The sequence below is a fragment of the Oryx dammah genome, unplaced genomic scaffold (assembly GCF_014754425.2).
Source record: "Oryx dammah isolate SB20612 unplaced genomic scaffold, SCBI_Odam_1.1 HiC_scaffold_7, whole genome shotgun sequence".
NCBI classification, from domain to species: Eukaryota; Metazoa; Chordata; class Mammalia; order Artiodactyla; family Bovidae; genus Oryx; species Oryx dammah.
The window spans coordinates 35,091,115-35,116,599 of NW_024070191.1; the positions used below are offsets into that span (position 1 = coordinate 35,091,115).

General features: G+C 44.3%; 1 protein-coding gene across 3 annotated transcripts; it reads left to right on the top strand.

The window, feature by feature from the left end:
- Positions 1-7,448: 7,448 nt before the first annotated feature.
- GOLGA7 (golgin A7) lies at positions 7,449-24,363 on the top strand. Of its 3 annotated transcripts, none has more exons than XM_040243311.1 (6): positions 7,449-7,529; positions 7,859-7,991; positions 13,030-13,182; positions 19,231-19,332; positions 20,522-20,584; positions 22,977-24,363. In XM_040243311.1, exons 2-5 carry the CDS (start codon positions 7,881-7,883, stop codon positions 20,567-20,569), a joined length of 414 nt encoding a protein of 137 aa, XP_040099245.1. In that variant the 5' UTR covers positions 7,449-7,529; positions 7,859-7,880; the 3' UTR covers positions 20,570-20,584; positions 22,977-24,363. The 3 variants fall into 3 exon arrangements, with proteins under 3 accessions (XP_040099245.1, XP_040099244.1, XP_040099246.1); XM_040243310.1 differs by lacking the exon at positions 7,449-7,529 and adding an exon at positions 7,560-7,643; XM_040243312.1 differs by lacking the exon at positions 7,449-7,529 and adding an exon at positions 7,567-7,592.
- Positions 24,364-25,485: the final 1,122 nt, after the last annotated feature.

The following is a 25,485-nucleotide window of genomic DNA, read 5'->3' on the forward strand; positions in this document are numbered from 1 at the left end:
CAGTCTTTGTCTAGGCATGTCTATGGAAGTGTTTCATCAATGTGATTGTCACCCATCACGTGCATCAAGGCAGAAAAACAGCTTGGGAGCCACTCGGTAAAAGCATATCAATTGAGTCTTAATCAGTCTCAATGAGAGAAGAGCAATTCCATGGTCACACTTTTATCTGAGTAAATACAGTGGGCCCTCCATATTCCTGGATTCCGCATCCTCGGATTCCACCAACCTGCGGTACCCGCAGACACAGAGGGCCAGCTGTACCACACCATTTTATGTAAGGGACTTGAGTATCCATGGGTTTTGAGACAATTCCCCGTGGATACTAGGAACAGCTTAATTTAGTTAGATAGAACTTCAAACCCAATGTTGTTGTTCAGTCGCTAAATTGTGTCCAACTCTTTGTGATCCCGTGGACTGCAGCACACCAGGCTTCTCTGTCCTTCACCATCTCCCAGAGTTTGCTCACACTCATGTCCATCGAGTCGGTGGTGCCATCCAACCATCTCATCCTATGTCATCCCCCTCTCCTCCTTCCTTCAATCTTTCCCAGTATCAGGGTCTTTTCCAATGAGTCAGTTCTTCTCATCAAGTGGCCTAAGTATTGGAGTTTCAGCTTCAACATCAGTCCTTCCAATGAATATTCAGCACTGATCTCCTTTAGGTTGGACTGATTGGATCTCCTTGCAGTCCAAGGGACTCTCAAGAGTCTTCTCCAGCACCACAATTGGAAAGCATCAATTTTTCAGTGCTCAGCCTTCTTTATTGGTACCAAAAACAAGGGTAGGAAAAAGCCCACCTCTCCCAGCTAACTCTTATTCATACGGACAATCAGATTTTGCATCTTTGGGAATAACTTTACAGTGCTGGCTGTAAGAGGTGAAATTTAGAGGCTGTGATAGGTGGCTTAAAGAAATAAAAGTTTATTTTCTCTTTATTCTCTTTATTCCTACTTTGTAGCAAGAGCAGGGGGAAACCTTAAAGTTGTCTATTCATGAAAACTTCCCTTCAAAGTATGTTTTCCCACCTGGGTTGGGTTTGAAGTGCAGTCAGCTATGAGTTCCTCCTTCTCCTAGAGGAAATCCAAGATCTAGAGGAGTTTGCCTAACACTCTGCCTTGGGGGAAGGAGAGCTGGGTTCTTGCTCTGGCATCCTCTAGCTTGCCCTGCCTAGTCTGGGCGTCTTGCGCTGCTAATTGCCTAGATATGGCTGGTCACACACAGTTCTTTGGAGCATCACGCTGGCGGGAATGTAGAAGACTGCCTGCCCAGTCAAAGGCCCTCATACTTTGCAGCCTCTTCATCCCTATCCCAGGCTCCTTCCGTGTGCCTGGATCTCTGGGCATTTCCACAGAGGACTTTCCCCCAGTCACAGGCGCAGACCCAAAACAGGAGACTTGGAATACCAACTCTGGCCCACCAACCTTGGCCATCTCTTATCCAGCACTTGTAGCACCTGCTTTGCTCTGGTGGCCAGTTTAATGCTGAGAGACGAATTCTGGTCTAAATCTTGAGAAGCAGTGAGCAAGTTGCCCTGCTCTGCCATCCTGGATATCTCCCCCATACCTCCTACCCTCCCCCAGCAGGCTCTTTTTGAAAGAATACAGACACATGAGTGTGTGGAGGTGGGTAGACATTCAGTTTGACATATTGTCCTTTAATCCCTTTCTCAACCAGATTCTTCTTTCCAAGCGTCAAGAGTTGAGTTGTGCTTTCCTTCAGGCAGTCTCACTGAGAAATAGTTCCAAAAATATTACCCTTTTACACGATGTACGAAAACTGTTTTCTTTGCTTACTCCACTAAACTGAGGTTTGAAGGTGGAGACTGTTGTGCCTGTTTTAGGGTGTTCCCAACTATAAATATTGAGTATGTAGGAAAGCAACTCCCAAGAGATCTTACTGAGTCAGTAAGGATGCATTAACATCATAGACAAACACTAATAGCCATTTAATGTACAACAAGATCAGATGATGGAACAGAATACAAATACAGTGCCACACAGGCACACACACAACTGATTTGTTTTTAATTGGAGGATAATTGCTTTACAAAGTTCCATTGGCTTCTGCCATAAAACCACGCAAACCAGCCATAAATATCCACATGTCCCCTCCCTCCTGAACCTTTCCTCCACCCTCCGCCCCATCCCACCCCTCTAGGTTGTCAAAGAGTACCGGGTTGGACTCCCTGTGTATATAGAAACTTCCCACTGGCTATCTGCTTCCCATACGGCAGTATATATGTTTCACTGCTACTCTCTCGATTCGTCCCACTGTCTCCTTCCCACGCTGTGTCTACAAGTCTGTTTTCTACATCTGTGTCTATTCCTGCCCTGCATATAGGCTCATCAGTACCATTTCCCCAGATTCCACATATATGTGTTAATATACAATGTTTGGAAATAACTGATTTTTACCACAAAGGCAATGCAGTGGAGAAAGGAGAGAAAGGAGAAAGAAGTCTTTCCATGGAATGGTACTAGAACAATTAGATAACCATATGGAAGGAAAAAAATGAACTTCACTCCATACCAGTGGTAGGCAGAATAGTGCCCTCCTCAGATGTCCACAGCCTACTCCCCCTAAACCCATGGATGTTTTAAGAGACTAGAAAGGCAAGCCACGGAATACAGGGAAAATGACTGCAAACCGTATGTTTGATGCAAGACTTTTCTCTAAAATATATAAATAACTCTCCAAACTCAGTAATAGGGAAACAGCCACAAATAAAGAATGGCAAAAGATCTGAACAGATACATCATCAAAAAAGATGTATGGATGGCAAATAAATACATGAAAGATGTTCAGAATCATTAGTCAGAGAAAAACTAAAGTTATAACCACAAGGAGATACCACAACCCAAATGTTGGCAAAGATGTGGAGAAACTGGAACTCTCATCCACTGCTGGTGGGGATGTAAAATGATACAACCAACTTTGGATAACAGTTTGGCAGTTTCCTGAAAAGTTAAACATGTACTTATCCACAATCCAGATATTCTATTCCTGGCTATTTACTCAAGAGAAATGAAAACATGCCTCTATACAAAGACTTGCAGGCGAATATCCAACAGCAGCGTCACATGTAATAGACAAAAACAGGAAGCAACTCAAATGTCTATCAACAGCAGAATGAATAAAAAGCTATCCATACAATGTATTCTTACAATGCAATGTGATCCAGCAACAAAGAAGAATGAATTCTTGACAACACAACAGGTGAATTTCAGAATAATTAGCATATGTGAAAGAAGCCAGACAAAAAGTACACACTGTAGGATTCATTTCACATGAAATTCAAGAAAATGCAAACTGAGGCTGCGGTCCCCAACCTTTTTGGCACCAGGGACTGGTTTCAAGGAAGACAATTTTGGATGTGAGAGTTGGACTGTGAAGAAAGCTGAGCGCTGAAGAATTGATGCTTTTGAACTGTGGTGTTGGAGAAGACTCTTGAGAGTCCCTTGGACTGCAAAGAGATCCAACCAGTCCATTCTAAAGGAGATCAGCCCTGGGATTTCTTTGGGAGGAATGATGCTAAAGCTGAAACTCCAGTACTTTGGCCACCTCATGCGAAGAGTTGACTCATTGGAAAAGACTCTGGTGTTGGGAGGGATTGGGGGCAGGAGAAGGGGACGACAGAGGATGAGATGGCTGGATGGCATCACTGACTTGATGGACCTGAGTCTGAGTGAACTCTGGGAGTTGGTGATGGACAGGGAGGCCTGGCGTGCTGCGATTCATGGGGTTGCAAAGAGTCGGACACGACTGAGCAACTGGACTGAACTGAACTGAGAGTAGGGGCAGATGCTTCAGGCAGTAATGCCAGTGATGGGGCAGATGAAGCTCACCTCCTACTGTGCAGCCTGGTTCTTAACAAGGGGTTGGGGACTGCTGAACTAAGGGACCAGATCACTGCCTGGGGACAGAGACTGGTGAGGGGCCGGAAGGGGGGATTACAAAGGAACTCTGGGAACCTTTTGAAAGCGATGAATGTTCTCTATCTTGATTAAGGCAATGGTTTCACAGCTGTATACACAGTAGGTAAGTTAGAACTTTTCAATTTGTCTGCTTTAAATACCTCCAGTTTATTGTATGCTATTTATTCTTCCCTAACTTGGAAGAAAAGTTATGACCAACCTAGAGAGCATAGTAAAAAGCAGAGACATTAATTTGCCAACAAAGGTCTGTCTAGTCAAAGGTATGGTTTTTCCATTAATCATGTATGGATGTGAGAGATGGACCATAAAGAAAGCTGAGTGCTAAAGAATTGATGCTTTTGAACTGTGGTGTTGGAGAAGACTCTTGAGAGTCCCTTGGACTGCAAGGAGATCCAACCAGTCCATCCTAAAGGAAATCAGTCCTGAATATTCATTGGAAGGACTGATGCTGAAGCTGAAACTCCAATACTTTGGCCACATGATTCAAAGAACTGACTCATTGGAAAAGATCCTGACACTGGGAAAGATTGAAGGTGGAAGGAGCAAGGGACAACAGAGGATGAGATGGTTGACTGGCATCACCGACTGGATGGACATGAATTTGAGTAAACTTCGGAAGTTGGTGAGGGACAGGGAAGCCTGGCATGCTACAGTCCATGGGATCTTAAAGAGTCAGACACAACTGAGCAACTGAATGAACTGAAAGCTGTTTTTAAAATACAATAAGAGAAATATTTAAATATATATTAGACAGTATCAGACAGTGGTGCTAACAAGTTATACAGTAGTCCCCCTTACCCAACGGGATCCATTCCAAGACCTTCTGTGGATATTCGAAACTGAAGATAGTACCAGACCCCACATATACTGTTTTTACCTACACACACATACCTATGATAAAGTTTAGTTTATAAATTAGGCTCAGTAAGAGATTAACAACAACGACTAATAATAATGAAAGTGACAGTGTTCAACTCTCAGTTGTGTCCATGGGTCCAACTCTTTGTGACCCCAAAAGCCTGTTAGACTCCTCTGTCTGTGGAATTCTCCAGGCAAGAATACTGGAGTGGGTTGCCATTCCCTTCTCTAGGGGATCTTCCTCACCTAGGAATCGAACCTGGGTCTCCTGCACTGCAGGCAGATTCTTTACCATCTGAGCCACCAAAGAAGCCCCGACTAATAATACTAGAACAATGACAGTATATTGTAATGAAAACTATGTGAATGTGGTCTCTCAGAATATCTTATTGAACTGTATTCACCCTTCTCCTCTGATCATGCAAGACGATAAAGTGCCTATGTGAGGAGAGGAAGTGAGGTGAAAGACGTAGGTAGGCATTGTCCTTAGGCTGTATTAACTTCTGACACTAGGTCAGAGGATCGTCTGTTTCAGGTAACCCTGGATCATGATTGTGTCAGTGACTGGATGTCAGCAGTAGAGGTGGGTGATTGGGGAATCCCAAAGAGATGGAGCCAACAGCAAGAGATTTCATCACGCTAAATTGGGAAAGGAGTACATCAAGGCTGTATATTGTCACCCTGCTTATTTAACTTCTATGCAGAGTACATAATGAGAAATGCCAGGCTGGACAAAGCACAAGCTGGAATCAAGATTGCCGGGAGAAATATCAATCACCTCAGATATGCAGATGACACCACCTTTGTGGCAGAAAGCGAAGAAGAATTAAAGAGCCTCTGGATGAAAGTGAAAGAGGAGAGTGGAAAAAGTTGGTTTAAAACTCAACATTCAGAAAACTAAGATCATGGCATCCAGTCCTGTCACTTCATGAAAAATAGATGAGGAAACAGTAGAAACAGTGGCTGACTTTATTTTGGGGGCTCCAAAATTACTGCGAATGGTGATTGCAGCCATGAGATTAAAAGACGCTTACTCCTTGGAAGGAAAGTTATGACCAACCTAGACAGCATATTAAAAAGCAGAGACACTACTTTGCCAATAAAGATCCGTCTAGTCAAGGCTATGGTTTTTTCCAGTAGTCATGTATGGATGTGAGAGTTGGACTATAAAGAAAGCTGAGCACCAAAGAATTGATGCTTTTGAACTGTGGTGTTGGAGAAGACTCTTCAGAATCCCTTGGACTGCAAGGAGATCCACCCAGTCCATCCTAGAGGAGATTAGTTCTGGGTGTTCATTGGAAGGACTGATGTTGAAGCTGAAACTCCAATACTTTGACCATCTGATGCGGAGAGCTGACCCATTTGAAAAGACCCTGATGCTGGGAAAGATTGAGGGCAGGAGAAGGGGACAACAGAGGATGAGATGGTTGGATGGCATAACCGACACAATAGATATGGGTTTGGGTGGACTCCGAGTTGGACAGGGAGGCCTGGCATGCTGCGGTTCATGGGGTCACAGAGTTGGACACGACTGAGTGACTGAACTGAACTGAACTGAATCAAAGTTATGGTTTTTACAGTAGTCATGTATGAATGTGAGAGTTGGACTATAAAGAAAGCTGAGTACCAAAGAATTGATGCTTTTGAACTGTGGTGCTGGAGAAGACTCTTGAGAGTCTCTTGGACTGCAAGGAGATCCAACCAGTCCATCCTAAAGGAAATCACTCCTGAATATTCATTGGAAGGACAGATGCTAAAGCTGAAACCAATACTTTGGCCACCTGGTGTGAGGAACTGACTCATTGGAAAAGACCCTGATGCTGGGAAAGATTGAGGGCGGGAGAAGAAGGGGAAGACAGAGGATAAGATGGTTGGATGACATCTCCAACTTGATAGACGTGAATGTGAACAAGCTCTGAGAGTTGGTGATGGACAGGGAAGCCTGGCATATTGCATTCCATGGGGTTGCAAAGAGTTGGACAGGACTGAATGACTGAACTGAATAGGCACACAATTTAAAACATGAATTGTTTATTTCTGGAAACTTCCATTTCATCTTTTCAGACTGAGGTTGACTGGGGGGAGAGGTAGTAACTGAAACCTGAGAAAGCAAAACAGAGGATAAGGTGGAATAGTGTATCAGCCAGGCACACCAGGGCCTTCTGTGGTTGCCTTGCAAAGGTATGCTGAGCTGGGGGAGGGCGCCAAGGGCCCACACAAGCCTCTCAGGTCACCTGAGGGGCAGAGGCTGGGGTACTAGGTAAAAATCTTTGGGGTGAAAGGAAAAGACAACACCTCCTGGAAAGCTGGAGGAGGGGATGCGTGTGAGCAGTTTGTTTTGTACAGTTGAGTGGTTTCTCACGTTTAAACTGAGAGTTCCAATCAAAAGCGAAAATAAAACCTTTCAGTCAGTGATTAGAAACTCTGTCCGCACGACGAACGAGGAAATGACACAGCAGGGAAATGACACAGGGCAGAAATCCCCAGCCTTTAGGCCAAGTACCCCCTGGTGAGCTCAGTCCGCCAGGGCCCGAAGCCCCGCCCCCCGGGTCTGAGGACCCGCCCCCGGACCCGCCCCGAAGCCCCGCCCTGCCTCTTCCTTCCAGCCAGACTCCTACGAGCAGGGCGGGGGGCGGAGTCCGCCCGCGCCCCGCCCACAGCGCGTCCCCGCACCGTAGCGCGCAGTCTCGACAGGATCGCTTTACGGCCGGAGGAGAGGGTGGGCCCTAGACTTGAGGTATGTGTTGAAGCAGAGGGGCGGGGAGGTGGAGCGCGGGGAAGAGGCCTTTTGCGGCAGGACGTAAGTGGAGGCGTAGGCGTTGCGACAGCAGCTGGAGGGCAGAGGAGGCGGGTTCGTGTTTCCCGGGCCGAACCGGGCTGTGGGGGGGCTAGGGGCCTGGGCCGGGGAGGGAGCTGAAGGGCCGTGGTGCCAGCATGGGTGAAGGGGAGTGGGGCCGGGAGGCCTTGGGCCGCTCTGGGCGCTGGGCGGATCTGCGGGGCTGGCGGGCCGGAGTCTTGGGTCCAGGCCGGGGGTATGACCGTGGTTGGTGTCCCCCGAACCCGCAGCGCGGCCCGTCCTGTCCTCGCCATGAGGCCGCAGCAGGCGCCGGTGTCCGGGAAGGTCTTCATTCAGCGAGACTACAGCAGTGGCACCCGCTGCCAGTTCCAGACCAAATTCCCCGCGGAGCTGGAGAACCGGGTACGCAGCCGGGCTCCCCGCACCTGCGCTCGGCCGGGGCGGCGGCGGGGTGCGCGTCTGGGAGGGGCCGGGCACAGCAGGGGCCTGGGCCAGGGCTGTGCCAGGAGGGGTCTGGTAAGCTAGACCCAGGGTCGGGAGCAGGAGGAATGAGGCCAAGCCGCCGGGCCGGATGACCTGACGATGGCCAGGGCTGGAATCGGTATGCTGCCGTCCTCCCCACCCCACCCCGGGTTAGTGACCACAGTGATGAGGCGCTTGATTCCTGACCCTCCAGGCCACCCACCTGGGCGTGTTGTGTAAGCTGCATTCTCCAACCTCACCACGCAAAGGAGATCACCACCATTCGAGTGACGGGCGTCTGGCCGCTTGGGCTGGTTTATTATTCGGTGCTGTGTTGGGCAGCGCAGACAGGCCTTCTCCGAACCTTGAGAAACACAGAGTAGTGCATGGTTCTGGACAGGGAAATAATCTCAGAACGAGGCCCTCAACTGGTTCCTTATGCTGTTATCGCTGGGAGCCGACTTTTGTTGGCCTGTGGGCCAGAACTGTCATCAGAATGTGGGTCCTTTGGGCGGTCTTGGGCGCAGGAAGGGATGTTTCTCCTTTCTTCAGACTTAATAAAAAGAATAATAATGGCCATTGGATCTTACTGTACAGGTTCAGCGAAGTGAGACTATGTATGTGTTTTCTTGTGCCTAAGTGTGTTCACACACCCAAAGACAGACTGATCTTGAGGTTTGTAAGGTGAACCTGTTTCCTGCTCAGAGGTCAGCTTCTGGTTAGATGGGAGCAGGTTTTGCAGTTCTTTTCTCTTTGACAAGAGGGTGAGGGAGTCAGGGGTGGTTGGGTGTGGGTGTGGAGCTGTGAAGTGCTGGCCACGGAGTAGGCAGGTGTGGATGAGTATGTACTGGAGCAATGTGCAGCAGCCATTTAAAATTAGCTTGCGGGGTGGTAGGTCATTCTACCTGATTGCCAAGGTGGGAGAATCAACAAAGTTCAATGGCAGTGTGCTTTGGCTTGATTTCGAACCCTCAGCAGGTTAGTGGCCCAAGTATGTTTCTTTAAATGCAAATTAAGGACCCAGCACACCTTATAAAGATGATTTGTAGATTAGTTTGTTTGTGAAATGACCTGTAATTGTTGCAGTTTGTTGTTGCCACGTTATGAGATAACTCAGCCCGACACTAGCTGGACACCTCCATGGTGGTTTGAGAAGATAGAAATTGAGCAAGTTGCCTGTTGGCTAGAGCTACTGAATGTGGTTTTTAAAATAATTTAGCATTACAGTTAACAGGCTTTTTTAGTACTTATATGAAATAGATCAAATGTTTCACTTTTGTCTCTTAGGGAAACTCTGACTTAATACTGTTTATGTGCTTTCGGATCAGAATGTAAACAGCTCTTTTGTCCCACACTTATTTGGATGTCACTTGATGCTTTGTTTAAAGGATTTAAAAGTCAAACTTCCAGCTCATAATTGAGCCAAGTCTATTTATGCAGAATCAGACATGAGCCTTCAACTCTGTGTGTGGTGGAACCTTTATTTTATAGCCTGAATACAGAAACGGTGCAGTTACAGTACTCCATGGATGGCTGTAGGAAGTTGCTCTTGGCAAATTCTGGAGTCCTTTTGTTTCTCTGACTTCGTGTAGCCCAGTACCACTTGTGATTCTGAGTACTATGTGTGTGTGTGCTTAGTCGCTCAGTCAGACTCTTTGCGACCCCATGGACTATAACCCGCCAGGCTCCTCTGTCCATGGGGATTCTCCAGGCAAGAATACTGGCATCGGTTACCATTTCCTTCTCCAGAGACTCTTCCCAACCCAGGGATCGAACCCAGGTCTCCCACATTGCAGGCAGATTCATCTGAGCCACTAGGGAATCCCAAGAATACTGGAGTGGGTAGCCTATCCCTTCTGCAGGGGATCTTCCCGATCCAGGAATTGAACCGAGATCTCCTGCATTACAGGCAGATTCTTTATCAGCTGAGCTACCCTTGAAATTTTTTTTTTTTTCTTTTTAAATGTTTGAGTTAAAACACTAGCTTATACTTGAAACTGTTTGGGAAAGCTTTGATTTTTTTTTTAAGTGTGTTGAGATGAAATTTAAATTACAGGTTTAAATTTTCCTTGCTTTGTTTGATGGAAAATTGAAAGGTTTCTTTCTTTGTTTCTCTACCGCTTAACCTAGAAATTGTACTGATTGTGCTGCCACTGAGGCTGAGTTTCCCTTTGTGAGAACGTCGTACTTGGCAGTGTAATAGGGAGACATAAACATCCAGCTGTTTTGTATGACTTTAAAGCATTAAACACACACATTTGTACCCTTTAATTTGGGAGTAAGAACAAGTTCTGTGTGTTAACAAGTTTACTTTCTCACTGCCTCTGAGAACATAATACTTTGATGTGTAAGCTCTTTGTCGCCAGGACATTTCTTTAAAGCTTGATTCTTAACTTTAGCCAGCATACGGACATCTTAGGAACCCTTGGTGTGGGCAGAAAGAGAATTGAGTGAGCTATAATTGAGGCATTTGTGCCCTGCATCCCTTTAAAACTATGTCTCTACAGCCGGTCAGTAGAAATTATCTTTGACTCATTACCTTTGATAAGCTTCAGCCTGATGCTTTAGGCAGGTAGTTCAACATGAAACAGAAATTCTGGGAGATGAGCCTGACTCCTGTTTCCATTTAGACCTCCACTGTTTATCGGTCCAAGTAGCTCTAACTTGACAAACCTCTAGATGTCAGGATAGCTGCTGTGTCGGTGTCCAGGCACCCAGAGGGGCTCACTGACAGCTGTGCTTCATAGGGCCTGCAGGGCGTGAGAGCAAGGCCGGCGGTTGCCCTGCAGAGCCCTTAGCTTTGTGTGTCCTTGCCTTGACTGCTGCCTGTCACGCTTTTTTTAAACCTTTCTAAGATACTCTTTTGTTTTTTTGGCTATGCTGCACAGCATGCAGGATCTTAGTTCCCTGACCAGGGATTGAACTGGGGCCCTCGGTAGTGAAAGTGCCAAAACCTAACCACTGAACTGCCAAGGAACTCCCATCTTTTTTGTTTTTTAATTAAACTATTATTTTTTTTTTAATCTTCACTTTGGATTTAAAAAAAATTTTTTTAATGGTTTATGACTTGCTTCCATCCTGTAAAGCATTGCAGTCGTGGAATAACTTTTAAGAATTAGTGTTTCTGGTAGGATCTGTAATTCCAAATCAGAAAGAAATCAAATATTTCTGGGTTGGGGACTTCCTGGCAGTCTGGTGGTTAAGACTCAGCGCTTCCAAGGCAGGGGACGCAGGTTCAGTCCCTGGTCCGGAAACTGAGATCACACAGACCACCTGGTGTGGCTTAAAAAAAAAAAAAAAAGTTTCTGGGTTGGATCACCTAGTTTTTAATCATTCTATCCAAAGAAACATAAATAATTCAGAGAAGTTTCTTTTTCAGATCATAACATTGTAGATAAATCCAAGTGCGAGTGTTTGTAATTATTTGGACTTTCATGGTTTTACTGATGAATAAACAGAAGACCTTAACTTTGACAGAACCAGGTGGAGATAACAATTTACCATCAACACTTGTTCACTGAGCAGGTCTCCTCTAAGTCTGTGTTCTGGGAGTGGTAACAGGTTGCCCAGGTGACCGTTAGTGACACAGCACATCTTCAAGTGGGGGCCCTGGCTCCCAGCTCTGTCCCCACTTTCCCAGCCCCCATCAGAAACACTCCTGGGAAATTTAAAGTAGCTCCTTTTAAAAGGCAGGTTGAGTCACTGCCACTTTAAGGTTTTCATGCCTTTGGCTCATTGAATCTTCACCATTTTCCACGTGAAGGACAAGGCAGCTGCCTCTTACCTAAAGGCTTTTTTAAGAGCTTAAGGTTGATAATCTGTTAAGAAAGAATTATGTTCTTGGAGCATAATTTTGGAAATTTGGAAATGTTCTGTCTCAAAGTGTGTATTAAGGTTCTTGGAGTTTCTTTCTGAGTCTGTTGCTGTGTAAAGCCTTCATAAAGGAAAGAATTAATATGTAAGTGGGTATTGGTTTTAGGAATAAGGGGGGTACAGTGTGAGAGCGGGCTGAGGATAAGGACAGATAAGTTGGGCTTTGTTACCTCCTGAGAATGATAGAATTGGGTGAGATGCTCTACCTTGGGCCTTGAAATTCCCATGGAGATTTGAAATTGACAAAGTACTGTTAAGGAAGGAAGGAAAGGGATACTGGAAGAAGAAAGTGAAAGCGGGTGATTAGAGAAAAGGAGATACGATGGTCGTGTTAGCACACGTGTTAGGTGATGGTGCCACTGACTAGAAAAAGGTCATAGGCGTCCTTAGTGAGAAGAGCCTCGCGGTAATGGGAGATTTTGCCTTGTCCAATGTGAGCTCTTAGTAACCAAGTAGTTACTGTAAAAGAGATGGGAAAGCATACAGAGTTTGCCCCTGTTGATCTCCTGGCAGAGTGCTTACTCCCCTTTTTGGCCTCAGTTGCTGCTGGCATTTAGGGACTGCGATTTAAGGTCGCCTGCCCCTTCCAGGTAAGGCAGCGTGCCGCCCCTCCTCGGGCGCCCCACACTCTTCACACACGCCTCAGTTGCACTGTTCGGTCGGCTTCTTGTGTTTTCACTGTTACATGTCTGTTACACTCGTGACTGTGAATGCCGTGAGGACAAGTCAGTGTCTTACTCATCTCTCTCCAAGGCCTGCCTGTGGTGATACCCGAAGGTACGAGCTCTGTAAATGTGAGTGTGAGAGAATGCAGGGCCGGAAGGACTGTGTTCTTTAATTAAGTTACTTGTGATTCAGCACAGAGGATTGGGCGACACCCTTTTCAGCCTGGACATAACACAGTGTCCAAAAGAAAGATGAAACGAAACAAGCACTAACCAGTTTCAGCAACTTAGATCCAGTTTGAGTCACCTAAAAATTTGTTTGCCGACAGATAAAAATGTTGACAAGACAGTGACCTAATTAGGGATCATAAGCAGGAGTGATGTGGTCATCTTTTTTTTTTTTTTCCAAAACTGATTTAAAAATTTTTTTCTCTGTACAGATTGATCGGCAGCAATTTGAAGAAACAGTTCGGACCCTAAATAACCTTTATGCCGAGGCTGAGAAGCTTGGGGGCCAGTCGTATCTGGAAGGCTGCTTGGCTTGTCTAACAGCATACACCATCTTCTTGTGCATGGAAACTCATTATGAGAAGGTAAGCCTGCCCGTGTTTTCCCAATCTCTTACAATCATTTTAAAAAAAAATGTGGGTTTGTTACAGGTTATGTTTACATGGTGACGCTTGCTATAAAATTTAAAAGGCCTTTTTAATAATAATAATAATTCAGATTTTATTGTTGCCTCTATGACCAGACACGCAGACATGCTGAGTTTTTATTTCCCCAAATTTGTACCCTCTGTCTCCTCCTCCCACCTGAGTCCTTGTCTCCCCTCTGAACTGTCCGCTGGAGCCAGAGCTGCTGGCTCCTCAACTCAGGGGTCCGAAAGTCAAGCCTCCCACTCCCCACTTGGTTCAGCAGCACCCTGTCTTTTTTGCCCAGCATCTTCAGGTGGGGGTCGAGAAGAGCGAAATTGTATCAGTAGTCAGACCGAGCTGTCTTCCAATTCCCCATTCATTAACTTTATGACACCCTCTGCCTCCCCCTGATTTATGCCCTTGTGACGTCTCTCCTAGACCAACACCACAGCCACAGAGCCTCTTTCCTGCCTTTCTCTTCCATTTCCAAACAGCTGCTGTGTCGTGAAACACAGCGTGCCTCTCCTGCAGCATGAGGGGCTGTCGCAAGCCCTCCCCCAGCTCGCCTCCCCCAGCCCTGTCTCCCCTGTCCTCGCTTTATCTTTCAGCCAGGTGCACCTTCTGAGAAGCCTTCCTCCACCTGAGATGCCCTTCCCATGTCCGAATGGCCTCAGTCCCGCTCTCAGCTGACTTTTCACCCTCTCTTCTAATTGGATTCCTTCTCCCCTCTGTCCCCACAGCGCTTTACTGGAATCTGTTTTCTGGTACTTAAGCACTCTCTGCTGAGGAATGTAGCATTTATATTCCTGTCTTACTTGCCCATCAAGTACGTGTTTTTCTTGTGATCAAGGACAGTGTGTCCCTCTTGATGCCTAGCACGAGGCCTTGGGCATAGGAGGCACTCGTGTGTTAAATGAATGGATGTACATTAATCACAGTAAACCCCTAGAGGATCATTCCGTGCTGACTGTGTTTAGAAAGGGAAGGCTCTAGGAGCTTAGTATCGCACCCCCACTGGCCAAAGTGTCCTGGTGGCTGTCTTGTACTCCATGTGGTGGAGAGCGGACACAGGTGTGGCTCCAGCATTTTGAGCCGTTGGCTGAACATGCCTCCGTGTTCTTCCTTACCATCCTGGTGTGAATCCCCTGGTGAGCATTTAAAGAGCTACACAGGCAGTTTATGCCCTTCTCCACGTCACACACTTTCTTTCCTGCTTAATGTTCGACATCAGAAGTCACAGAGGATCCGTATCCACTTTCAGTCTGTTCTGTCTTAGCAGCTCCTCTTTAGTGATACATTTGGTGAGTGAAGGGACACGGGATCCATTCGATTAATATTTATTGAACACCTACTATGTGCTAAGCACTGTGCAGAGGATATAACTGAATGGGCAGACGTGGTTACTGACATTGTGGAGTTTATAAGTCTGGTAAAAACTGATACTAAGGAACAAAACCCACAGAATTGTAAGTTGTGATAAATGCCCTAGAAAAAACCAAACTTCCCTAGGATAGAACATAACCAGAGAGACTAATTTAGATGGGGTGGTCAGAAAGGGCCTCTGGGGTGCTAATGTTCAGCTGCCACATGAAAGATGGGGAGCCTGGGGCCTTTCAGGAGGATGGAGGAGGATGTGCAGAGAGTAGGTCCCCTGTACAGAGGAGGGGAGGGCAGAGGTGACAGGAGAGGTGAGGGGACCTGCGTTCTGCCCCGTGGAGTGTGTGCTCCATGGAAAGAGGCTTAGATTTTATTTCCATGCAGGGAAGGATCACTGAAGCTTTTCAAACAGGAGGGTGGTAGGATCTGATTTTCATTTTAAACAGATTTCTTGGCTCTGGGGAAGAAAGGTATAAAAGTGCAAGTAAGACGCTTCATAGTTCTGTCCAGGCAGGAGAGGAGGAGAGCCTGGGCGGGGAGGGAGCGGCAGGGACGGCAGGAGGTGAGCGGATTCAGGGGATGAGATGGTGGAGGAGGCGCGCTGGGGAGCCACTGACCACAGGAGGGGGGGGGGGGGGGGGCCTGGGCTCATGCAGGTAAGATACTCATGCCACGTGGCCGTCAAAGACGTGTAATATAGCCAATTTAAGGCAGAAATACGTCCTCCAGAGTGTTTTATTCACGCCTCACGGAATATTGCATGCTTGAATTGTTATTTCACTGTAGTTTTTAATTTTATTGATGAAATTTTTATTAACTTATTTTTTCATGTGTCTTTGCTAAAATAGATACAGATACCTGCCTCTGGCATCAGTTACAAAGAGACTGACCACTGGGTGCCAGCCAGGTCATTTCCTAGTTATGAGTCATGGACAAGTTCATCTCTCCAAATCTGAGTTCTCAGTTGTAAGCGGGTCTTAGATTGGTAGTTACCAAGGAGTGGGGGTGGGTGTTAGCAGATGCAGATGAGGAGACATAGGAAAGAAACCATCCTGGAACAGAATATGAAAGAGAACGTAGGTACATGTGTAACTGAATCACTTTGCTGTATAGCAGTAATTAGGACACATTGTTTAAAAAAACAAAAAAGGTAAATCCAAAAAAGAAATATAATGGATCTTTGAATTAATAAATTGCCTTACATATGGCAGGTGCTAAATAAAGTTTTCTTAAGATAGACTTAAAAATCAAGTTGTGTGTGTGTATATATATATATATGTTTTAATCAGATATGTGTGCACTTACATGTGCAGTTTTTTTTTTTTACCTTGAGTGTATAAGTGTATAAGTAATCTTTTTTTAGCAGCTACTAGTTTCTTTACCTACTAAAACATTTAGCAACTCTTAATTAAAAATTTTTGATTAGTATTTGATTATTTTGATTATTAATTTCAAAGGCACTTCTCAACATCAGAAAATAATGGACTTGAGTTCATAAATAACATATAAGGTATTACTTTACAAGTCTAATTAAAGTCTCTTTTACAGAGTAAGTATTATAAAGCAAATAAAGACCCAATAAAATTAGTCAAGAAACCCAAATTTATGGCACATTTTATAAATGTGATTTTATATAAGAAATTTGGACATGAATTAACTAGATCATGCAAAGTACATAACTGGAATGGTCATAATAAAGATGTAATCTCCATGTACTTTTAAAAGAAAACATTGTAAATGTGTATTTGTATTTTTGATAAGATGATAAAAATGTTAGAGTACTCAGCCACTCCCTCTCTCCAGTTTGCCCCTTAGGAATTCCTATGCTATTATTTTCTCCTTTATGAAGGGACAAAATTGAGTCATTTAGTCTTTATTGTTTTAAACACTAAAACTTCCAGTCTACAAATAGTAAGCCAAGTGTAGTGACACTTACACTTTGTCACGTGGGTTAAATTTTTTGAGATTGTAAATAGGCCTTTTAAAACCCACTAGAACAATCGTGCTTTTTTTTTTTCCTATAATGTGCTATTTATTGATTTACAATGAAGATAAAGGCTTCAGTGTTATTCCCCTCTATTGCTGCCCGTTATAATCAGGGAACAAATGGGCCTGTGGAGCGTTCTTTCAGGAGCAGTTGCTGTGTTTGTCCACCAGAGACGTCCCTGCTGCCCATGGGCTGTGATGTGAAAAGAGCACAGTCAGAGGAACTCAGATCTTTCTGGAAACACTAAGCCCCTGGGCCTTTCACTCAACCCCACTTCGGTTATCTTTCCTCAGGGGCTTTGAGAGGCTTATTCTCAAAGAGGACAATAGCCTTTCCTGAGGTCTGAGTGTTTAGCTTTGTAAATACTATACAAACTGAGGTTTTTATTGCGGGTTTGAGGATAACAGATAATTTTGTTCGGTATTATGGTTTGTTTTAACAACGATTTACTAAAAATAGTGAAGTATGAATAAAATGTCAACACAAAGTTCCTTGAGGGTGAGAACGGTGCTCTGTCCTGGCAGGAGTGAGGTACGAGTTGACTCACGTCCGTGAGCTGTCTGTCGCTAACAACACATCTGGGTTAGCACGGTGCCGCCTTCACTGCAGTACTGTGGGAGGATTTGCAGCTGGCGCCCAAGGAAAACTGTCTTCTTTCTGAACTGAAACGAAGTGTCCATGAGTGTTACCAAAGTTTAAACAAAAGCCTTGCATGACAGAGTTCTGCTTGAATCAAATAAAGCATGGCTGTGTCTTTGCTAATAACCTGCACTCAAGGAGGGGAGGAGAGCTGTGTGAAGGAATCCTTTCTTTGAAACCAGCCATGCAGGCTGGTTTCTCAGTGTCTGCCCGGTGTAAATGGACGGGGCGAGGGGAGCCTGGCTCTCTGGTTTCGAGCTCTGGCAGGTGAACACAGAAGGAAGTTGGAGCGAAGAGGGAGAATCCTAACTTGGGCACCATCATGGGTGACTTGCTTCCCCTCTTTTTAGCATGATTGACAGTGTTCTTGCCTGGAGAATCCCAGGGATGGGGGAGCCTGCTGGGCTGCTGTCTATGGGGTCGCACAGTGACTTGGCAGCAGCAGCATGATTGACAAATGCTGGTGGGAAGAGAGTGACTGAGATTTTTTTTTTTTGCTCATAAAGACCAGGCACTGCTCAAATTCTTTGAGAGTTGAAAATAGGAGAATGACATATGTACTTTAGGTAATTAGGTGAAAAAGTATTTTCTTTAGAAATAGTATTCTTACATTACTTCATAACCCTGCAGATGGCTCTTTTAATAAAATCATGCTCTTTTTAAAAAAACGTAAAACATGAGATTGTATTATTCCCCAGAGATGTAACCTGAATAGACTGTTTATTGTCCTTCAGTGAGAAAATCCGTTATACAAGCAGCATAGAGTTTTAAATTCTAAATCAGTTTATGCCAAAGCAGCTACGTTTTATCATTTTAATATGTTGGTTTGTTCTGGTACATTATAGACCCATACTTAAATCAGATTTCTTCCTTTCCAGCTTTATTTTCATACAGTTCTTTTTTTCCCTTTATGTTGTGATCACATTTATCTGTGACTTTATCATATTCTGGTAGTGTGAATTTAAGGAAACATACAGTAATTAAAGAATTGGATCAAAGCGTCTTTGAAGATTATAGCCAGCAAAGGATTATAATGACCTTGAATCTGAAATAAAACATGTGACTCTTTGATTTTGTGTATCACGATTAAGATTTATTTTCTTCTAGGTTATCTGTCTCAGAATTGCCCTTATTAAAGCTTAAGATTTGGCAATTTCCAGAAGTTCCTTTTTATCCTATCTGGTTTTTGTCTACGTTTGCTTTGACTTTTACAACCTTAATACTAAACTTATAAATCGAGGTTCCCATCCAGGACACAAGAGCAGGCTGCAGAGTAGCCTCCCATGCAGGCAGGAGATGAGGTAGAACTCTGGTCTCCAGACCTCCATGGCAGCCAGCACAAACGTGCCTGGTGAAGGAAACAGATTTCTCAGTTTTAAATGTACAAAGGCCTGCTTTGTATTATGACTTTAAATTGATGAAAATGTACAGCAGAGAAAGCAGTTCGTTCTTTCTTTTTTCGGGGGGTGAGTGGGGGGCATGCCTTACAGTTTGTAGGATCTTAGTTTCCCCATCAGGCATGCAAATGGGCCCTCAGCAGTGACCTGAGGTCCTGGCCACTGGACCGCAGAGAAGTCCCAAGAAGTATCTCCTAAGTGTCCAGGGGAAAGCCAGAAGTTGTTCCTGATATCAGAGGAGGTCACATGTTGCACATTTCCTGAGTAGGGAAGGGGAAGGCACGTAATGTGTGTATATGGTCACCTCCAAATTTCTCCGTATCCAGGATGGAGGGAAGGGGTGGGAGGAAGGGGCGTGGCTCTCGTGCCTCCACCTGGCTGCATCTCTCTTTGGACTTAGGCTGTATGGACTTGCTCAGAACTGGCGTTGTTGGGGGCGGGTGTTGGGGACTCAGGGCATGAGCCACGGAGTCACAGCTGTCCCTCCACGTGAACACCTATTTCTTGCTTTGAAAACTAATTCCACTGCCTTGAAGTTCAGCTGAATACTCAAAAAGAAAATCTGATGAAGTTGGTAAGAGAGCTGTGTTGTTTCTCTTTGGTCAGGTCCTGAAGAAAGTCTCCAAATACATTCAAGAGCAGAATGAGAAGATCTACGCCCCACAAGGCCTCCTCCTGACAGATCCCATTGAGAGAGGACTGCGAGTTGTATCTTTTCAGTCCAGATCATAAGGTCTAAATATTTGATGGCCCCGTGAGCCCTGGCCAGAGAGGATTTCCCTCCGTTCCCGAACCTGCCCTGGGCTCTGCTGCTGGAAGGCACTCTCTCCCTCCAGCACAACTTGCCGGGCGTCGTGCTGGTCTCTGGAGCATGTAGTGTTGGGGCTGCCGTTGTCTTGGTGGCTGTGCAGCATCTTGTAGTAATAATGGGGGTGGGGTGAGTCATGCGTCTCAGCTGCAGAGGCTACACCAAAGGCCCCTTTGAAATGCATGAACTCAGTGTGCGGAGAGCTCGTCGTCCAAACAAATCGCAGCTCCGTGGGTTCATCTGACTCGCTGAAATCAGTTACAGCTGCCAGATGTATCATTTCATTACCTTTGACATAACTGTGCATATTTTAGAGGCAGTTGACTTTGAAAATCATGAAGTTTATTTTGGTAATTTGGTAAATAAAATTGCAAAAAATTAATAATTTAGCTTGATAACAAGTAAAATAAATAACTGGATAAAATAAAATTTTTTTAAAACCTAGGTCAGATAATCCCAGGCCTTCCGGCTGATAATAATTTCAACAGCTTTATTATACTTGTATCAGTGTTTCTTAAACTTTTAGAAGTTGTGAGCTCTCTTACAAGAAAAAGTTTGCATACAATTTCAGGGTGTTTTGCACCCCTGACGTCATTACCTCACTGTGGATGCTCAGTTAAGAGCCCCCCTCAGTTCTGCAGTAAAGTATCCTCTTTCACATTCTTTTTTTCTTTTAAAAAATAAATAATATTTGGAGAGGAACTCTGTGGTATTCCACAAGCAATGACATTTCTTGAATTTTTCAGCAGGGTGTGGCCAACACTGTGTTTAAGCAGGAGAAATTTTTAATGTTTTGAAACAAGTAAAGCAAATAATAATTATTTTAATTGCTTAAATAATAATTTAAAATAAGTAAAGGCAAGGGGGACTTTGCTAGTGGTCCAACAGTTAAGACTCCGAGCTTCCAGCCGGTGGGTGCAGGTTCAGTCTCATGTAGGGAACTGAGCTATCCCGCAAGGTGCAGCCAAAAAAATTTTTTTTTAAAGTAAGTAAAGACAAGTCCGCACAGATCATACCCATCTTCTCTCCGTAGTCCCTTTTTCTGTGTTCTGTTCTCCAGTGTGTTTTCTTAACAGGTATGCTGTTTAGATTGAAATTACCATTTATGAAGACAGAGGCATGAGCAGTGGAAGATAAACCATAGAATTAAAGGTAAATATGAAATTGTATGATTTATGTGCCATTTTTGTAATTTTGTAGGGTGCATAAATTTTCTCGCCTACATCATAAATACTGGCATACTCTCTGTACTGACTTGATATTTAAAATGTTTCATTAATCCAAATTCTGTTAACCCAAGTGATAGTTTAACCCTGATTTTTTTTCTTCCCCCTTTGTTGTTTTCAGCCTGGTTTTGTTATTACTTTGTTTTGTGGGATGGTGGGGGTCTTATTTTAATATTTCAAAACTATCCTGGACATTTTAATAGATGGGTCTTACACATAAAAATCAGTTCGGAGATTTCCCTGACATTTTTTTCCCTGACAGATTTCCCTGTCATTAAAGCCATGGCTTTAATGACCAAAGAAACGTTTCAGAATAGGGAGATTCTAAATATTTCATGTATTTAAGTGGCTTCATAGCCCTTTAAAAGAAACCTTACCTCTAGTGGGTAGAACCATAAATAAATGTTCATTCTCTTTAGAATGTTCATGTTCTCACGTATCCATATAATGATGCTGAACAACTGAGCAACAAATTGATGGATGCTGGTGGGAATGTGGAGGAAGAATCACCTGGAAGCCACCGTACCTTCTAAGTGACCAAAAAAATGGTTGATTTCTGCCCGTTTCCGTCCTGCGCTCCACCTCCCAGTAGTAATTCTACTGCTGAGCTTTCCCGACCGCGTCCCAGGCAGCTGTCCCTGACTCGCAGGAGGCCGCTCAGAAACAGATTCAGCCAGAGCAGACAGCCTCCTCCCCAGGGCAACAGCAATGATATTCGCTGCTGTTCTGAGGGCATGGCTATGTGCTAGGTATTACACAGACGGTGTTTCCAGTTCTCACAAGAATCCTGCCCAGTATTCCCCCCACTTTACAGATAAGCAAACCAAGATAGGAAGAGATTAAGTGATGATTTCCAGGTCACACAGCTAATAGTCTGGGGTTACGAACCCGAGTCTGGTTGACCATAAAGCCTTGTCTTTTCACCATACTTCCTATAAGTATATGCAGCAGCAGAGATGTGGAGAAAGAAGAGTCCATCACATTCTAAGTGCTTTTCCCCTTCATTTCTTTTCCAGTACCTCTTAAAAGTAATATCTTGTCTGTACCATTTGTTGAATGCTATTAATACATAGCTGCTTTCTCTGAGCGCTAGGGCATGTGTCCCCTGAGTTCTTACAAGACACAGACCTAAATAATGACACCCTCTGCCGTGTGTTTTATTCTTTACTGAGGCTTTGTTTTGGAGCAGTTAGTGTTACCTGTTCACACACTTTCTCACGTGCGCTTTGCAAACTGGTATTTCTCAGATGAGCAGCCGGGAGCCCTATGTGTGGTTTTTGTGACGGGCCGCTGGGATACATTTGTTTGATCAGTTGCAGCTGCGCTGCCTTGGCACAACCCATTTGTCATGACTCACTTTGCAGCTCTTATTGCTTTAATACACTGTTTTTCTGAGGTGGCGCGGGATTTGGAGCAATTGCACACCAGAGACGAATCTATCAATATTCAACAACAGTGAAATTTTGAAATGAGATTTACATTAGGAACTTGTGGTAATTTCATGAATGCAAATATTTTCGTTCAGTGTAATTTAGTTTTCAGAGCTGTGTGTTCCTCAGACCTGGGATCCTGTGTGGGCTGAGGTCTTAGAGGAAAGGGAAAAACTCTTGAAGAATAATGAATTCAGTTCTGTCATTTTTCTTAAGCGTACGTGGTGTCTGCAGCTTGACGCATTATATGGGAATTAAAATTAATGACTTAAGAGCACACAAATCATGGATGTGGCCTTTATTTTTTAAAAAGAGTGTTATATCTTGCTCCTTTTAAAAAAGTTTTAATTTTTTTGATACCTTTATTATTCAACAAACTGATGGTTGTTTTCTCTCTTCAGATTAAGATCGTCTTCTTTACTTAAAAAACAGAACGTAGCACTAACCTATCATGATAAATAACTGATGATAAAAACACCCAGCGCTTGTGGGCACCTCCTGCGTGCCCGCATCCTTCACAACACCCTCTGAGGTCTGTGGCGGTGTCCCTGTTTCTCAGACGAGGGGACTGAGGCCCGGAGAATTTCAGTTATTTGTCCAGGGCCCCAAACTGGCAGGTCGGCGGGAGGCAGTCAGGCCTGGATTGGCCGTGCACCCCTGTTCTGTGCTGCCTCTCGAGACGTGGTTGGTCAGAGATGCAAATGTACAGGCTTAGATCTCTGGACCCTCGAACCATGGACCCCCTTCAGCAGATGAGACAGATCTGGGCGTCTCAGTAGCCGGAGCCTGGGTTAATAGAGTGTAGCCCACATGTTGGGAGGTCACAGCAGCTGCTCTTGGGAAGTCAGTCGGCGTCGCTTTCTAAACCTTTACTACTTCTAACTACAGATCCCACCTCCAGCTGGGACCCTCACCTGTCCACGGCCGACCGCAGAGCGTCCCCCTACCTCCTCTCCAGAGCATCATTCCTTCGTATCTGCTGCCAGAGCCACGGTGCCATTCACTCCAAGGACTGACTTTCTAAAATTCCGCACCTGGAGTGACCTCTAGTCGCTCAGCATCCACTTTATGTCTCCAGATCGTGTAGGACTCTGCAATATTTTGATCAGTTTCTGAGAAAATGCAGTGAAGCGTTTCACTTTGTTCATTCAAAGCCATTAAAAAAATATACAGTTGATCAGCCCAACACAGTTTATTTCTCACCTGCTGCCAGTACCAGTGGTTCTCATCATTCCTTGGGCTTCAGCACGTTGTATCCTAGCCAGTGTTCAGTCTTACTCCCCCCAAATTCATGAAATGCTTTTCTCCAGGATTTTGGTGAAGGGTGGGCTGTGTCTGGTTTTGCTAACGCATCTCCCAGATTTCAGAGAACTACCAGTTTTGCTGTGACTCAAAGCTTAAAGATCTAGTTCTGCTGTTTAATTCCCCAAACCGAAGCTCATTGGAAAAATAATGTATTATTTTCACTTGTTTTATTATCAGTTTCCTAACTAAAGCAGTATTTAATGCATTTTCCAGGTTTGGGTTTTTTTTAGAATTCTGTTGGTACCGCATCACCTCGAGCATTGGGAAGACGTGGTCTGTGTCGCTTGTTCCTTATAAGAATAAGTAAGCACAATAAAGTGGATGCTAAACCATCAAACTCAAATGTCCCTGCTGTGTCCCTGAATGTGTAACGAGCAAGTGTAATAAATATTTTAATTATAGTTTTGTTATAAATGTAACTTAAGAGAAAAAAAAATTTGATAGGAATAATACTGTATATTGCTAATTTTTAACTCTCCCTACTGGCAGTCCTTATGATTCATAGACTTTATCATATACAGTATTCTGTGCACAGAAACACGTATGATTGGTTCAAGTTCAGTAAGATAAGTGATTTCCAGCTAAAACTGTCAAGTCCTGAGTCACTGTTTGGAGTTCTTTTTTTTGGCTATATGTTCTTAGCATTGGGACTTCCCATACCCTTCACCTTTGGGGTTTGAGAGCACTGTTTTTGGGAGAAGGATAAGACATGTATTAGGAGAGAATGAAACAGTTAAAAGTTTTACTTTCAGAGATGTTGTAGGTGCTAATACTGGATTTAACCTTTCAGATTTAATTTCTTTTATGAGTCTGTTAGTTATTCAGTAAATCCCATAGTTCTATGTAATATTTTAATTGTATAACTTGTTACTTTATAATAGCCTATAATAGTGTGTCTGTCTGCCTTTTCAACCCGTTGCAATAACTTTGCTGAAATATTAACACATTAGTAAAACTTTTCTTAAACAAATTGTCTCTGTGTCATATTTGGTGTGATTTGGTAAAGTGTAAATGATACGGTATTAAATTTGGCAGATAGACAATACTACGAGAACCCCTGGTTCAGTGCAGCTTAGTATTTTTAAACATCTGACATTTATACAGTTTGTCACACTCAGCAGTTTTTTACATGCTTTATCTCTTAAATGAAGATATATTAGCGACAGGGCTCCAAACCAAGAAATAGTCCCCAATAGTCAAAATGTATTCAATTAAATAAGAGATTGGAATGTTTCATTAGGGAAAAAGTATCACAGTATCATGACAATCTTAGATCATCTGATGTCTCTGTTGTGTGTGTGTGGTTTTTTTTTTTTTATGAAGTGCATTTGCAGAGAGTAACAGCTTATAAAATAGAGTCTATATTCCAACTTAAATTCCTTCCATATTCTATTTGGCCTTGGTTCCTAGATAAGTCAACACTTGTCAAGTGGCACAGGCTTTGTTGCTTGTTTCAATCTCATAAAGGAAGTTGGAGTCTTCATGCCATGTTTGATCTTCATATTTACCTCCCCTTCCCCTTGCCACCCCACCCAGCCCCTCAGGTTTCTGAGAGCAGGGCTGGTTTCTCTTTCCCCTCGCATCCCTCCCTGACCCAGGATTCCACAGCACTGCTACATATACTGTACTTAGCACTCGTATCCTTGTACATAAATGCATGCCATGTACGAGGAGAGGTCATTAACGGTTACTTTACTACATCTTGATTAGTAAGGCATTTGGCTTAATAGTGACTCGTAAATGCCCTGGGGCTTCCCTGGTAGATCAGCTGGTGTGGAATCCACCTGATGTGTGGGAGACTTCCTGGGTCCGGAAGACCCCTGGAAGAAGGGATAGGCTGCCCACTCCAGATTTCTTAGGCTTCCCTAGTGGCTCAGTAAAGGATCCACCTGCAATGAGCAAGACCTGGGTTCGATCCCTGGGTTGGGAACATCCCCTGGAGGAGGGCATGGCAACCCACTCTAGTCTTCTTGCCTGGAGAATCCCATGGACAGAGGAGCCTGGTGGGCTACAGCCCATGGGGTCGCAAAGGATAAGACACGACTGAGCGACTAAGCACAGCAAACTCCCCTTTATAGAAGTCTTGTTCTGA

Bases quoted from the DNA above. Each gene is read 5' to 3' on its own strand.
- GOLGA7 (XM_040243311.1), top strand. From the start codon at position 7,881: ATGAGGCCGCAGCAGGCGCCGGTGTCCGGGAAGGTCTTCATTCAGCGA. The intron at 13,183-19,230 runs GTAAGCCTGCCC...CTCTTTGGTCAG, and splicing joins TGGAAACTCATTATGAGAAG to GTCCTGAAGAAAGTCTCCAA. The intron at 19,333-20,521 runs GTATCTTTTCAG...TATGCTGTTTAG, and splicing joins TTGAGAGAGGACTGCGAGTT to ATTGAAATTACCATTTATGA.